General features: G+C 50.1%; 1 protein-coding gene across 1 annotated transcript in view; it reads right to left on the bottom strand.

Annotated features, from left to right (window-relative positions):
* The window catches only part of PABPC1 (poly(A) binding protein cytoplasmic 1), a 300,149-nt gene that overhangs the window by 163,619 nt on the left and 119,846 nt on the right, over positions 1–16,684 (bottom strand). The window contains exon 8 of the mRNA XM_069220563.1: positions 9,895–9,990. Within this exon, the coding sequence (XP_069076664.1) occupies positions 9,895–9,990 (96 nt within the window). The remainder of the gene's footprint in view (positions 1–9,894; positions 9,991–16,684) is intronic.

A 16,684-nucleotide genomic window follows, 5' to 3' on the forward strand; every position in this document is an offset into this window, starting at 1 on the left:
TGTACTTTTGTATCCACAATTGGCAGACCCTGGCATCCAGATAAGTCCCTTGTAACTGGTACTTCTAGTACCAAGGGCCCTGATGCCAAGGAAGGTCTCTAAGGGCTGCAGCATGTCTTATGCCACCCTGGAGACCTCTCACTCAGCACAGACACACTGCTTGCCAGCTTGTGTGTGCTAGTGAGGACAAAACGAGTAAGTCGACATGGCACTCCCCTCAGGGTGCCATGCCAGCCTCTCACTGCCTATGCAGTATAGGTAAGCCACCCCTCTAGCAGGCCTTACAGCCCTAAGGCAGGGTGCACTATACCATAGGTGAGGGTACCAGTGCATGAGCATGGTACCCCTACAGTGTCTAAACAAAACCTTAGACATTGTAAGTGCAGGGTAGCCATAAGAGTATATGGTCTGGGAGTCTGTCAAACACGAACTCCACAGCACCATAATGGCTACACTGAAAACTGGGAAGTTTGGTATCAAACTTCTCAGCACAATAAATGCACACTGATGCCAGTGTACATTTTATTGTAAAATACACCACAGAGGGCACCTTAGAGGTGCCCCCTGAAACTTAACCGACTATCTGTGTAGGCTGACTAGTTTTAGCAGCCTGCCACAAACCGAGACATGTTGCTGGCCCCATGGGGAGAGTGCCTTTGTCACTCTGAGGCCAGTAACAAAGCCTGCACTGGGTGGAGATGCTAACACCTCCCCCAGGCAGGAATTGTCACACCTGGCGGTGAGCCTCAAAGGCTCACCTCCTTTGTGCCAACCCAGCAGGACACTCCAGCTAGTGGAGTTGCCCGCCCCCTCCGGCCAGGCCCCACTTTTGGCGGCAAGGCCGGAGAAAATAATGAGAAAAACAAGGAGGAGTCACTGGCCAGTCAGGACAGCCCCTAAGGTGTCCTGAGCTGAGGTGACTCTAACTTTTAGAAATCCTCCATCTTGCAGATGGAGGATTCCCCCAATAGGGTTAGGATTGTGACCCCCTCCCCTTGGGAGGAGGCACAAAGAGGGTGTACCCACCCTCAGGGCTAGTAGCCATTGGCTACTAACCCCCCAGACCTAAACACGCCCTTAAATTTAGTATTTAAGGGCTACCCTGAACCCTAGAAAATCAGATTCCTGCAACTACAAGAAGAAGGACTGCCCAGCTGAAAACCCCTGCAGCGGAAGACCAGAAGACGACAACTGCCTTGGCTCCAGAAACTCACCGGCCTGTCTCCTGCCTTCCAAAGATCCTGCTCCAGCGACGCCTTCCAAAGGGACCAGCGACCTCGACATCCTCTGAGGACTGCCCCTGCTTCGAAAAGACAAGAAACTCCCGAGGACAGCGGACCTGCTCCAAGAAAGGCTGCAACTTTGTTTCCAGCAGCCTTGAAAGAACCCTGCAAGCTCCCCGCAAGAAGCGTGAGACTTGCAACACTGCACCCGGCGACACCGACTCGGCTGGTGGCGATCCAACACCTCAGGAGGGACCCCAGGACTACTCTGATACTGTGAGTACCAAAACCTGTCCCCCCTGAGCCCCCACAGCGCCGCCTGCAGAGGGAATCCCGAGGCTTCCCCTGACCGCGACTCTTTGAACCTAAAGTCCCGACGCCTGGGAGAGACCCTGCACCCGCAGCCCCCAGGACCTGACGGACCGGACTTTCACTGGAGAAGTGACCCCCAGGAGTCCCTCTCCCTTGCCCAAGTGGAGGTTTCCCCGAGGAATCCCCCCCTTGCCTGCCTGCAGCGCTGAAGAGATCCCGAGATCTCTCCTAGACTAACATTGAAAACCCGACGCTTGTTTCTACACTGCACCCGGCCGCCCCCGCGCTGCTGAGGGTGAAATTTCTGTGTGGACTTGTGTAAGGAAATGTCCCCCCCGGTGCCCTACAAAACCCCCCTGGTCTGCCCTCCGAAGACGCGGGTACTTACCTGCAAGCAGACCGGAACCGGGGCACCCCCTTCTCTCCATTCTAGCCTATGCGTTTTGGGGACCACTTTGAACTCTGCACCTGACCGGCCCTGAGCTGCTGGTGTGGTGACTTTGGGGTTGCCCTGAACCCCCAACGGTGGGCTACCTTGGACCAAGAACTAAGCCCTGTAAGTGTCTTACTTACCTGGTTAACCTAACAAATACTTACCTCCCCTAGGAACTGTGAAAATTGCACTAAGTGTCCACTTTTAAAACAGCTATTTGTCAATAACTTGAAAAGTATACATGCAATTTTGATGATTTGAAGTTCCTAAAGTACTTACCTGCAATACCTTTCGAATGAGATATTACATGTAGAATTTGAACCTGTGGTTCTTAAAATAAACTAAGAAAAGATATTTTTCTATATAAAAACCTATTGGCTGGATTTGTCTCTGAGTGTGTGTACCTCATTTATTGTCTATGTGTAGGTACAACAAATGCTTAACACTACTCCTTGGATAAGCCTACTGCTCGACCACACTACCACAAAATAGAGCATTAGTATTATCTATTTTTACCACTATTTTACCTCTAAGGGGAACCCTTGGACTCTGTGCATGCTATTCCTTACTTTGAAATAGCACATACAGAGCCAACCTCCTACAGTTACCCTCACTTTTTGCCTGCTGTTGGGTGTTTTCCTGACTGTGTTCACTGGGATCCTGCTAACCAGGACCCGAGACTGTGCTCTATCCCCCTAAATCTGGCTGTCCCTTACTGAGCACCCACACCATTGGCTTACTGGTGCCCCAATGTAAGTCCTTAGTATATGGTACCTAGGTAGCCAGGGCATGGGGCATCCGAGGTTCCCCATGGGCTGCAGCATGTATTATGCCGAACATGGAAGTCTATCCAAAATGTGTCTGCAGGCATGCCATTACAGTCTGCGAGAAAAGGTGCATGACCTGCTGCTTGAACTGCTCAAGCCCAGGAAGGCTAAACAAAGGATTTCCTTTGAAGTGACAATACACTCTCCCTTTGGAGATGGGTGTTACATGGCTTGGGAGGGGTAGGCTCCCCCAAGCCACTGGAAGGCTTTGAAGGGCACATTTGGTGTCCTCCTTGCATAAACCGGTTGGCACCAGTCCAGGGACCCCCAGTCCCTGCTCTGGTGCAGAACTGGACAATGGAAAGGGGAGTTACCACTCCGCCTGTACATCACCACCTCAGGGGTGGTGCCCAGAGAGTTCCTCCAGGTGGCCACTTGATTCTGCCATCTTGAATCCAAGTTGGGCAGAGGCCTCAAGGAGCATTTGAGTGGCCAGGTCAGGCAGGTGATGTCACAGCTCCCTCCTGATAGGTGGTCACCCTGCTAGGTGACCAATCCTCCTTTTAGGGCTATCTAGGTTCTCCCTCTTGGGTGGGCCCTCAGATTCGACGTGCAAGATTCCAACAGGACTCCTCTACAACGTTTACTTCAACTTCTGGCCACTGGAACCGCCACCGGACTTCACAGGAACCCACAATCTGCAGATCCAGTGACGAATTTGCTCTGCAACATTGTTTCTCCGGCTCCTTCCAGCAACTGCAACATTTCATCAGATGTGCATCTTCTGAGGGAGGCATGTCCTCAGTCTGCACCAAGATGCAAGAAAGAATCTCCCTTTGAGTGAAGGAGTCACTACCCTGCATCAGCAAACACCAACTGCATTGACAAGCAGCCGTGTGCATCCTCTCTCCTGCAACTCTGTGCGGATCCTGCCACACAGGTGGTGGTCTGGAGTGGTCCCCTCTACCAGCTGTCCAACTTGGGAGGTGGTGAGTCTTTGCCTCTCCTTGCAGGACAGTACCCCCTGTGCACCGCAACTCTTGCCGCAACCAAGTCTTGTTGGCTTTTCTTCCAAGGGGTCGTCAAGCTCCGTGTAGCCCCAGCCTCCTGCACTCTTCCCTGCAAAGCACAGACTCCTGCCTGTTGCTCCAGCAATGCAAGACTCCTCTCCATGTGTGCCAAGTTAGCCCCCTGCGACTCCTTGGGTTGAGTCCCCCCCAGACCTTTCTGGTCCCCAGGTGCTTTGCAACTCTTCTTCTGCAACTCTTGCCTTTGCCAAGTCTTGTTGGTGATTTTTCCACACCACTGACTGACTGCAACTCTTTTTCCAAAGCGGGACATCGACTGCATCACTCCTGGAACTCTTCTCCTGTGCTGTTTAGCCGACTCCTGGTCTTCACCGTCAACCTGGTCCTGCATCTACAGAAGGGTAGGTAGTGGCTCCTGCCCCAACCAGACACTCCAACTAGAACTCTACTTGGTCCCCTTCATTTGCAGGTGTTGTTCTGTCAGGATCGTTCTTCTGTTACTTTCATTCCTGCTTGGGTTTTGCACAGTCCTTTTACAAAGTTTACCTCTGGCTTTGTGGAAAAAACAGGTACTTACTTCTCTCCTGGTCGCTTAGGGGGCATCTGGCAATTAGCTTTTGCGGTTCCTAGTTCCACCAGCTCCCCTTTACAGATTCCACTTCCTTGGGTGGGGATCTGCCTTTCGCATTCCATTTACTCAGTATTGCATCCACGATGAAGACTCTATTTGCAACACTGGTTCCACAGCTCCTTCCAGCTTCTGCAACATTTCTCTGGCTCTGCATCCTCTGGGGGTGGAAAGTTTTCAGTCTGCACAAGAAGAAAGAAGGAATCTCCCTTGGAGTAAAGGGGTAATTCCCTGCATCCACAGGCACTAACTGCAACGATGACCAGCTGCATGGATCTCCTCTCATCCTGAGCTGCGTGGATCCTGCATCACAGGTGGTGGTCTGGAGTGGTCCCCTTGGTCCTCTGTCAGCTGTTCAACTTTGGTGAAAGAAAGCCCTTACCTTCCCACGCAGGACAATTACCCCATGCACTAGGTCTCTTGCAGTTACCAAGGCTTGTTGGCATCTCCTCCAAGGTCTGCAGACTCTGGGTAGCCCCAGACCCCAGCACTCTTCCCTGCGACGCACAGCCCTCTGCGTGCTTCTCCTGTGGCGTAGCACCCTTCTTCAGTTGTGCTGCATGGCCTCCTCTGTAATCCCTGGGTCCTCTTCCAGTGGGTCTCCTGTGGGGGCTGCCTTTTTTTCTGTGGACTCTGTGTTGCCGAGGTCTTGTCTGGGTGTTGCATTATTTTTCTTTCTAGTCCTTTTGGGTAGTTTGGGGAAAATCCAGTAACTTACTCTTTCCTTCCTTGTTGCTGGGAGGCACTGTGGTACTTACCTTTTGGGGTTCCTAGTTCCTCCAGGTCCCCTCTACAGTCACCACTTACCTGGGTGGGGGTCCTGCTTCCACATTCAATTCTTTTAGTATATGGTTTGGGCTCCCCTTGTCTATTTGCACTTTTTTCTACTGCTTTTATGCCTATTTCTGTTTACTAGTGTACATATGTAGTGTGTTACTTACCTCTTATGGAGGGTTGCCCATCTAGTACTTTTTGGTAATTGTCCCACTAAATATAAAGTACTTTTACTTTTGTAACACTGGGTGTTTTCTTCCATGTAAGTGCTGTGTGACTACAGTGGCATTGCATGAGCTTTGCATGTCTCCTAGATAAGCCTTGGCTGCTCATCTACAGCTACATCTAGAGAGCTTGGCTTCACACTACACTAATAGAGGATCTCTGGACCTGGTATAAGGTGTCAGTACCTTAGATACCCACCACACACTAGGCCAGCTTCCAACACCAAGGCTTGCTTGTTCCTCCTCCAAGGGATCTTCAGGCTCCAGGTAGCCCCGCCCTCCAGCACTTCTTCCAGCAACAGTCTCCTGCCTGCTGCTCCAGCGACGTGGGACTCTTCCAGGTGTGCTAAGTGGGCCTCACTGCGACTCCTGTGCGTGCCGCTAGTGGGTTGCCAGCAGCATCTATCTTCCTCTTCTTGTGACTCTCTCAGCTGCTGTGGGTCACCCTGGACTCCCCTCCTTGGGCCAAGTCCCCTGGACCTTGCTGGTCCTCTTCGGCCTTCCAAACCGTCTCCGTCTCTTGCATTTGCCAAGACTTTTTCAGCACCACTAAACTGACTATTGACGTGGGACATCACTTGCATCACTCCTCTTCACTTCCGGTGCGGCATTGCTGACCTTCGTCCACCGTTGACCTTGTCCTGCATCCACAGAAGGGTGGGTAGTGGCTCTTGCCACAAGCGGAAACTCCCATCACGAACTGGACTTGGTCACCTTCCTTTGCTGGTCCTGTTCTGTCAGGATCCACCTTTGGGTTCTTCCAGTCTTGGTTGCGTCTAGACCAATCCTTTTCCAAAGTCCTCCTGTTGGGATTGGAGAACCTCCAGTTGGGGGATTGCCTATTCAGTAGTCTAGTATTTGTGTTACTATAATAAAGTACCTTTATTTTTTAACACTCTGTGGTTCTTTCATGTGTGTAAGTGCTGTGTGACTGTAGTGATTTTGCATAAGCTTTGCTGTCTCCTAGATAAGTCTTGGCTGCTCATTCAGAGCTACCTCTAGAGAGCCCTGGCTTCCTAGACACTGCCTACACTTCACTAATAGGGGTTACCTGGTATAAAGTGATAACACCGTAGGTGCTCAACGCACCTGCCCTATGGGCTAGGAGGGCCTACCATCGGGGTAAGTTACAGTGACATGATGCAATGACCTGTGCTTAAAAGGGTGCATGCACCTTTTCAGGCAAGCTGCAATGGCAGGCCTGCAGACACATTTTGCATGTGCTGCCACGGGTGGCACAATACATGCTGCAGCCCATGGGGAACCCCCAGTGTTCAAATGCCCTTGGTACCCAAGTACCATATACTAGGGTCTTATAAGGGGGTACCAGTATGCCAATTGTGGGGTATGCAAGTCCTAGGCAACTAAATTTAGAGGGAGGGCACAATCACTGTGTCCTGGTTAGCAGGATCCCAGTGAAAACTGTCAAAGCATACTGATGGCAGACAAAAAGTGGGGGTAACCATGCCAAAAAGAGGGTACTTTCCTACACTTGTATGGTTCTTTCTTGGGAGTGAGTTACTGTCTGACTACTTTGGCATTGCAAGTGCTATACATTCCTCCTGGATAAGCTTCAGCTGCTTGCCTCCGCTACCCCTATTGAGCTTGCGCTACCTGCACACCTATTTACTATCAATAAAGGTTGCATGGACTCCGTATAGAGTGCAACACCATATGTGTACAAGATAAACTGAGCCAGCCTCCTACATATTGCATGCAGTGTTAGGAGACATGGCGCACAGACTGTGTGCCATGTCGTGTTTTCACTTTAAGCTGCACCAAGACAAGCAGCCTGTACTGGCAGTCTGTGCTAGGTGAGGGGTCCCCGAGGGTGCCACAATACATAGTGCAGCCCTTGGGGATCTTCCTTGGAATCAATGCCCTAGGTACCATTTACTAGGGACTCATCGGGGGCCCCAAAGGTATTGCCAATTGAGAAATATTGGTGCAGTTTTAGGGAAACAGATCTGGCACTCTGTAGCAAGAAACCAGTGCACTTTCAGGCAAAATTGCACCTAACACCAGGTAGAAAGTGGGGGTGCCCATGTCAAAAAGGGGCACTTTCCTACACATTGATTGTATCGTTCACCCAGAAAGATTCCTATGCATAAAGTTCTAGGAAAAGAAAAGTGAACTAGGAAAAGAGTAGGTGTAGTCCTTGACATTCTTGACACATACATTCCCGTTTGACACCAATAGCGTTGACGTTGGCAAAAGGTACAGCACAGACAGATCCTCCAAATTGGCTCCACCCCCTCCACCTCGAACTCCTGGTGGCCTACCGCACTGGGAAACGCCCCAGCTCCCAATCACCATGTATGCAATCTGGGCATCATCTTGGACTCCTCTCTGTACATGACCCACCAACTCAATGCTGTCTCGTCGTCATGCTTCCACACCCTTTCACTCCTACGAATGGTCAAGTGGATCCCCACAGACACGAGGAGAGTCATCCATGCACTCATCAGTAGTAAACTGGCCTACGCCAAAGTACTCTATGCCGGCATCACCAAGAAACTACAATCAAGACTACAAAGAATTCAAAATGCAGCAGCCAGGCTCATCCTGGACATCCCGACATTGACATCTCCTCCCACCACAGAGCCCTACACTGGTTCCCACTCAACAAGCGCATCACATGCAAACTTCTGTTTCACATCTACAAGGCACTCCACAACATAGGATGGGCCCTACATCAACCTATGCCTCACCTTCTACGTACCCAACAGACAACTCAGTTTTTCCCAGCTGGAACTCGCAACCATTCCCAAGATCTGAAAAAGCACAGCAGGAGCAAGATCCTTCACCTACCTCGCAGCCCAGACACGGTACACGCTACCTTTCAAACTCAGACAGACCGCATCACTGAAGCAGTTCAGGAACGACCTCAAGACCTGGCTTTTTGATTGCGCAGCACACCTGCAAAGAGCGCTTTGAGACCCACGCGCTATAGAAGTTCTGATTGACTGACTTGCAAGCAAGCTGAGGACTACTTTCCTCTACATCAAAACACATCACTGTTCGCTACCTGACAAATGTTTAATGTTACAGCGTGCCATGACACATCAGCTGACGTAGCCACTTTACTCAATGCATCATTCGACTTGGCCACACATTTCAACGTCCCATAGTTCAGCATCAGCTCATCTCTCAGTGTGTGTCACAGATCATTGTCAAAACGCTCGACGTTAGGTCATTTGAAAGTTGCAAGCTCCACAAAAAAAAAACAACAAAAAAACTAGAATTCTCCATCACCTAATTGGACACCAGTAGCCCTTCACAATTCTGTCTTCTGTTCACTCTGCCATAATAAAGACCAAGTGGCATGGCTGTTACCCCATAGTTTGACTAATTCAACATCTGCACTGAACACCTAAAAACTTTTAAAGGGGACAAAATGATGCATTGACTGTCAATTACTGAAGAATGGAGTCCTGGAGTTCCATCTGTTCGGCTCAGCTTGTGACTAAGATCCCACCACTGTCCCAGAATATGAAACACTATTCCTCACAACTCGCTCCCAGTTGATGCCGAAAGCCAAATTGTCTACTTAGCGAAGCTCCAGGTTGGACATAAGGCCTGCAATTTAAGACTTTAGATGCTGCACTTTTGAGTTACTTTCAGATACTAGGCCAAGAGGTTTGAATATAATTCTGACAAGCCTCTGGAGACCACACCCTTTTAGGGACCGACGTTGGAAACAGGTATTCTGAAAACAAACTTTCAGAATCTGTCCAGAAAGTAACTACCGGCTGATGAGACATACAAGAATGATAAGATAAAGATTTAAAGAACAGACTGTCAAATGTACCAAACAGATGTGCAAACGGACAGTAAAAAAAGCAACTGTTATAAGTGCTGAGTAAAAGAAAGTCTTCAAGACTGGACCCAATTCATCCAGGGAAAGATACATTTGGTATGCCCTTCAGAGTCCGTGATCCACTCAAGTAGCCAACAACATGCTGCGGAGCAACTTAATGATTAAAACTATTTAGATTCTGCATTGAAAGTACCAGTAAGTGTGTCAATGATGCACACTGAACCAGCCTCACTCCTAGCATATAACTTGTGCTGAGGCAGAGTGCTCCCCTATTTCTGGAAATAGAAGACCAGTCAACTAGGAAAGACAATGGAAGGAGAAGTCTACATCTTGAGCCTCTCTTCAAATTGATAAGTGCTCACACATTTCAGTCCAGCAGGTCTCAACCACCTTTCCCAGGCAAAAATAATCCCATTTTCATTTGCTTTGAGAATCCTGGTCTTTGCATTTATCATTTGAACAGTTAATATAGGACAAGGATCTACATCCTGGGCTTCACAGCAGGGTCACAGAAATGTAAGATTCACAATTCAACACAATATATAAGAAAAAATAAATTGTTATCTCCTAACCCCTTTGACTGCTTTCAGGCATCATTAGGCAGCATAAGCACTAAGCAAACAACGGACATACTTTTGCACAAAACTGACAAACAATGGCAGCTATCTCCCCATCCAAATCTTACCTTTGCACTAGTGATTGTACCAAAAGGTGTGAACTCTTTCCGTAGTCGTTCATCATCGATACCATCATCAAGATTTTTCACATACAAGTTAACACCCTAAAAAACAAGGTTATATTAGGATGAAAAGGTAGGGTCAATTGAGATCTGTTAAATTAAGACAATAAGATGTAATTGACCTTATGCATGCAAAAATATACAATGGGGATTGTAGGAAGCTGGCTCTGTATATAATATATCAAAATCAGATATAGTTTGCACAGAGTCCAGGGGTTCCCCAGAGGCTTGACAGAGGCTGAAATAGATAATACTAATGCTCCATTTCTGGTAGGGTGGTCGAGCAGTGAGGCTTATCAGAGGGTAGTGTTAAGCATATGTTGTACACACACAAGCAATAGAAAAAGCACACTCAATGATGTAACTTCAGACCAATAAGATTTTATATAGAAAAATGTTTTGTTAATTTATTTCTAGAACCACACGATTCAGTTAGCAGGTAAGTACATAAAATAAAAGGTACTTTGCATATATGATCAGGACTTTGTACAGATTAGATAATGTATACAGTTTTTCATAAAATGGCAAAAAGCTATTTTAAAAGTGAACACAGTGCAATTTTCAACAGTTCCTGGAGGAAGAAAAGAGTACAGTTTTGCAGGTAAGTATACAACTTAAAGTTCTTATCTCTGGGGTGTAGGTAGTCCGTCATTAGAGGTTCAAGTTAACACCAAACACCCACCACCAGCAACACAGGGCTGGTCGGGTGCAGAGGTCAAAGAGGAATCAAATTAATGTGGGCTCCTATGGAGACAGGGGGCACTGGGAACTTGGTCTGCTGGCAGGTAAGTACCTGCGTTTTCAGAGAGCAGACCGGGGTGGTGGTGTGTGTCAATTCAAGAGAGCGCAATAGGGGCCCCCAAGTAGGCACCAAACACGCACCCTCAGCGGCACTAGGGCAGCCAGGTGCAAGGTGCAAACAGGGCATCTGGTTTTCAATGCAAAGCTATGAGGGGACCCCATAGGTCACTCAGGCTGCAGAAGCAGGGGGGCTTCTCTGGCAAACCACCAGCTGGACAGGGCGGAGGACAGCCTGCTGGTCGATGCTGTGCCTAGGGGCTGTGGGTGCAGTGGTTCTTCAGGCATCTGTTATCTTTGTCCGGAGCTAGCTCGCAGTCGGGGGATCCTCGAGATTCCCTCTGCAGGCATAGTTGTGGAGCCAGGGTGGGCTCTAGCTCACAATCGCCTGGGGACCCTTTCTTGCTGGGTGGACCAGCTGGACACAGGCCGTGGGCGTCTGGTGCAAAGAGGTCAGGACTCACACATCTGGAGTAAGGTGGGAGTCCTTGGTTGTGGTTTTCTTCAGACAGAACCGCTGTCCTTGAGAGTTCTTGGTCCTTTTGTGTGCAGGGCAGTCCTCTGGAGTCGGCAGAGGTAGCTGGGCCCGATGGATGCGTTGCTGGTCTTTTTTCTGATTTTTTGAAGCAGGAGACAAGCTGGGGCCAAAGCAGCTGTCTTCCTTCTTCGCTGCTGGGGATTCAGCTTACCAGTCCTTCTTGTAGGTCGCCAGGAATCTGGTGAGCTGGGTTCAGGGAGGCCCTTAAATTCTAGATTTAGGGGCGGGTTAGGGGTCAGTAGCCAATGGCTACTGTCCTTGAGGGTGCCTACACCCTCCTTGTGTCCACTCCTTTTGAGGAGGGGGCACATTCCTATCTCTATTGGTCCCTGTCCTCCAAACCAAGATGGAGGATTCTGCAGGGAGGGGTCTAAAGCCTACAGGGACACAGGTGGTAGCGTCATTATGGTGACTGAAAAACTGGTGCCTCATAAGCAACACTGTAGGAAAGTAGCCTCTTTCTAGCTTGGTTATCCCCACTTTTGGCCTGTGTCAGTGTGTTTGACTGTTCACTGGGATCTTGGTAACCAGGACCCCAGTGATTATGCTCTCTCCTCTACATTTGGTTGCTGGTAAAATTTTCTTCCCACAATTGGCATACTGTTCCCCCATGTAAGTCCCTAGTACATGGTACCTAGGTACCCAGGATCCCTATGGGCTGCAGCAGTTATTCTGCCACCCATAGGGAGCCCGTGCAAAAGGTTATGCAGGCATGACATTGCAGTCTGCTTGAACCGGGTGCATGCACTCGTTTTCAATACAGGTCACTGATCACTGTAAGTCACCCCCATGGTAAGCCCTCTCAGCCCAGAGGTCAGGGTGTAGGTTCCTGTGTGTGTGGGCACCCCTGCACTAGCCCCCAAAAACTCCAGTTTTATTTTCCTGGACTTCGTGAGAGAGGGGACGCAATTTTACATGTGTACTGGACATAGATCACTACCTATGTCCTGCTACATAATGGTAACTCCGAACCTGGGCATGTTTGGTATCAAACATGTCAGAATCATATCCCAATACTGTTGCAAGTATTAAAAGTATGATTCCATGCACTCTGGGGGCTTCTTAGAGGACCTCCAGCATTGCTAACCCCAGTCTTACAGGGTTTTCTGTACAGCCCAAGCTGCTGCCGCCCCTCAGACAGGGTTCTGCCCTCCTGCTGCTTGATCACGAACTTCAACCCCACTTTACTGGACTGAATGCAGGGATGCCATTTTGTGTGTGTACTGGACATAGGTCACAAATAGGTTTCTTGCCAGTGGCGGCTCATCCTTTAGTGGGGAGGGGCCACGCCCCCCCCCCACCTTTTGCCCCTCATGAAGAGTGTCTGTCAGGCTGTACAAAGGTCAGCCTGTCTGACACACTCCATGTTCAGCTCAGGCAGCCAGGAGCAGACATGCGCGATTTGCGCACACTCCTGGCTGCCTGAGCTGAACTTTGCTGGGCTGAGGAGGTCACAGCTCCTATGGGCGTGATTTCCTCGGCTCAGCAAAGGTGCCTCGAGGCCCTCCCCTGGGTGACGAGTAAAGCGTAACCAATTGACACCCTCCCTGGGCGCTTCAGGTGTAATGCCCTGAAGCGCCCAGGGCAAGTGTCAATCAGTGACACTTCGTCACAGAGTGGGGTGGGGTCAGCAGTCTCACTGACCCCATTCCACTCTGCGACGAGGCTAGGACTGCTGCCTTCCCTCATTGGCTGACCTAAGGCCAATGGTCAGCCAATGAGGGAAGGCAGCAGTCCCAACCCTCCTGGGACCTGGAAGCTGAAGGTAAGTGTGTGTGTATATATGTGTGTGATGTTTTAAATTGAATGTTTGGTACGCGCGTGCGTGTTATGAGTGTTAATGGGTGTGTGTGCAATCTTTTAAAATGAATGTTTGGTGCGTGCATGTTTGAATGGTATGAGTGTTGTTAATAGATGTGCGTGCATGTCTGTGTGTGAAAGAATGTGTGTATGTGAGTGTGTGTGTGTGTGTGTGTGTGTGAGAGAGAGTGTGTGTGTGTGTGTGTGTGTCTGTGTATCCCGCCCGCCCCCCTCCCCTCCCTCCTAAAGCTGCCGGCCACCACTGTTTCTTGCCCTCCGTGTGCTTTATCTGATCAAGCCCAGGAAGGCACAACAAGGGATTTCCTTGGGGAGAGGGAGGTAACACCCTCTCCCTTTGAAAATAGGTGTAACTGGCTTGGGAGGTGTAGCCTCCCTAAGCCACTGGTTTGATCCTCCAGAGGGTCCCTGGGTTCTGCCATCTTGACTCCAAGGTTGGCAAGGAACTCTGGGAGCATCTGGGTGGCCAGGCAGGTGACATCAGAGGCACCCTCTAATAGGTAGTTACCTCGTCCGATGACCAAGCTCACTCTTTGGGCTACATAGGGTCTTCCTCTGGGGTGGGTCCTCAGATTCGGCTTGTAAGATTCCACCAGAACTCTTCTGCAACCTTCACTTCTGGCCACCAGAACCGCAACTGGACCCTCCAGAAACCGAAAAGCTGCAGATCCACGAGGAAAATTCTTCTGCAACAGCCAGAGTTCCTGCCAGCTTTGCAATAGTTCCCTCGCCATTCATCCTCAGAAGACTGCAACTCTTCAGCCTTGCCAAGAAGGAATCTCCCTTGGAGTGAAGGAGCCACTCCCCTGAAACAAAAGGCACCTACACCAAGCGACAACCAGCTGCGGGGTCCCCTCGCCTGCTGAGCTGCATGGATCCTGCATCATTAGTGGTGGTCCAGAGTAGTCCTCTTGGTCCTCTCTGCCAGCTGTCCAACTTTGGTGGAGGTAAGCCCTTGCCTTCCCGTGCAGGATAAGTACCCCTGTGCACAGAGTCCCTTGCAGCTGCCAAGGCTAGTTTGCGTCTCCTCCAAGGGGATCTTCAGGCGATGTGTAGCTCCAGCCCCCAGCACTCCGTCCTACAAATCCCAGCCTCCTGTGTGGTTCTCCTGCAGCGTGGGATCCTCTTTTGTAGTTCTTCTGTGTCCTCGTCTTGTGGGTGCTGCCTCCGCACCTGTGGACTCTCTGCGACGCTGAGTGTCCTTTGTCACTCCACCTCCTGGGCCTTGCTGGTAGCACCTCTTTTTCTCCAACCGCGAATTTGCCTTTGCCAAGGCTTGTTGTTCGGAATTCCTGAACCAACACCTGTCTGCAAACTTCAATCCAGTGTGGGGCACCTTCTGCATCCATCAGGAACTCTTCTCCGCCTTCTGGGCTGCAGTGCTGACCTCTACTTCTTTACCTTCGACCAACTCCTGCATCTTCAGTATGGTGGGTAGGGGCTCCTGCCCCCACAAGACTCTTGTGTCTTCTGGACGTGGTCCCCTCTCTCAACAGGTCTTCTTTCTTCAGGAATCCACCGCTGGTTTTCTTGCAGTCTTCTCTGGGTGTCTTTTTCTTCTTTTCCTCCTTTTGGGTGGTTTGGGGAAAATCCATTGTTTTACTCCTGCATTCCTGGTCCCGGAGGTGGGAGGGTGGTGGGTGGGGGGAGGGGGGGGGTGTGTTGTTACTGTTTTACTTACCTCTGTGGTTTTCTAGTACTCCCAGCTCCCCTCTACACATTTTACTTACCTAGGTGGGGGTACCTTGTTTCCATTCCATTTTTGTTTTAGTATATGGTATGTGCTCCCCCTAGGGTCACCATTGCTATTTGCGCTGTTTTCTAAACTTTTCTATGCTTATTTCGGATTATTAGTGTACATATTTAGTGTATTACCTCCTAAGGGTGAGTCACCTGTTGTAGGAAGTTGGCTCTGTATGTACTATTTCAAAGTAAGAAATAGCATGCACAGAGTCCAAGGGTTCCCCTTAAAGGTAAGATAGTGGTAAAAAGAGATGATTCTAATGCTCTATTTTGTGGTAGTGTGGTCGAGCAGTAGGCTTATCAGAGGGTAATGTTAAGCATTTGTTGTACACACACAGGCAATAAATGAGGAACACACTCAAAGACTTACTCCAGGCCAATAGGTTTTTATACTGAAAAATATATTTTCTTAGTTTATTTTAAGAACCACAGGTTCAAGATTTACAATCAATACTTTAAATGAAAGGTATTTCACTCAGGTATCTTAGGAACTTTGAATAGGTAAGTAAATGTTAAGTTCACGGGTAAGTACAACACTTACAAGGTTCAAAGTTGGGTCCAAGGTAGTCCACCGTTGGGGGTTCAAGGCAACCCCAAAGTTACCACACCAGCAGCTCAGGGCTGGTCAGGTGCAGAGGTCAAAGTGGTGCCCAAAACATACAGGCTTCAATAGAAATAGGGGTGCCCCGGTTCTAGTCTGCCAGCAGGTAAGTACCTGCGACTTCGGAGGGCAGGCCAGGGGGGTTTTGTAGGGCACCAGGGGACACACAAGCAGGCACAGAAAGTACACCCTCAGCGGCACTGGGGCAGTGTGCAAACAGGCGTCGGGTTTTCAATAGGATTCAATGGGGAGACACGGGGGTCTCTTCAGCGGTGCAGGCAGGCACAGGATGGGCTCCTCAGGGTAGCCACCACCTGGGCTAGGCAGAGGGTTGCTCCTGCACGGGAGTTCGGTTCCTTCAGGTCCTGATGGCTGCGGGTGCAGTGTGGTTTCCAGGCGTCGGGTTCCTTGAAGCAGGCAGTCGCGGTCAGGGGGAGCCTCTGGATTTCCTCTGCAGGTGTCGCTGTGGGGCTTGGGGGGTCAACTCTGGCTACTCACGGGCTCGCAGTCGCCGGGGAGTCCTCCCTGTACAGTTAGTTTTCCGCAGGTCGAGTCAGGGGCGTCCGGTGCAGAGTGGAAAGTCTCACGCTTCCGGCGGGAAACGTGTGGTCTTTAAAAGTTGAGTTCTTTGTTGCAAAGTTGCAGGATTGTTGAGCAGGGCCACTGTTCTCGGGAGCTTCTTGGTCCTTTCAGATGCAGGGTAGTCCTCTGAGGCTTCAGAGGTCGCTGGACCTTGGGGGATGCGTCGCTGTTGCAGTTTTTCCCGAAGTGGGGAGACAGGCCGGTAGGCCTGGGGCCAAAGCAGTTGGTGTCTCCGTCTTCTCTGTAGGGCTTCAGGTCAGCAGTCCTTCTTCGTCTTCAGGTATCTATCTTCCTCGGTTCTGGGAGCCCCTAAATACTCAATTTAGGGGTGTGTTTAGGTCTGGGAGGTTAGTAGCCAATGGCTACCAGCCCTGAGGGTGGCTACACCCTCTTTGTGCCTCCTCCCTGTGGGGAGGGGGGGCACATCCCTAATCCTATTGGGGGAATCCTCCATCTGCAAGAGGGAGGATTTCTAAAAGTCAGTCACCTCAGCCCAGGACACCTTAGGGGCTGTCCTGACTGGGGAGTGACTCCTCCTTGTTTTTCTCATTATCTCCTCCAGCCTTGCTCCACTAGCTGGGATGCCCTGTGGCGCTGTAACAAAGGGGGTGAGGCTTTGAGGCTCACCGCCAGGTGTTACAGTTCCTGCAGGGGGA

Source organism: Pleurodeles waltl, chromosome 2_2 (genome assembly GCF_031143425.1).
Source record: "Pleurodeles waltl isolate 20211129_DDA chromosome 2_2, aPleWal1.hap1.20221129, whole genome shotgun sequence".
In the NCBI taxonomy this organism is placed as follows: Eukaryota; Metazoa; Chordata; class Amphibia; order Caudata; family Salamandridae; genus Pleurodeles; species Pleurodeles waltl.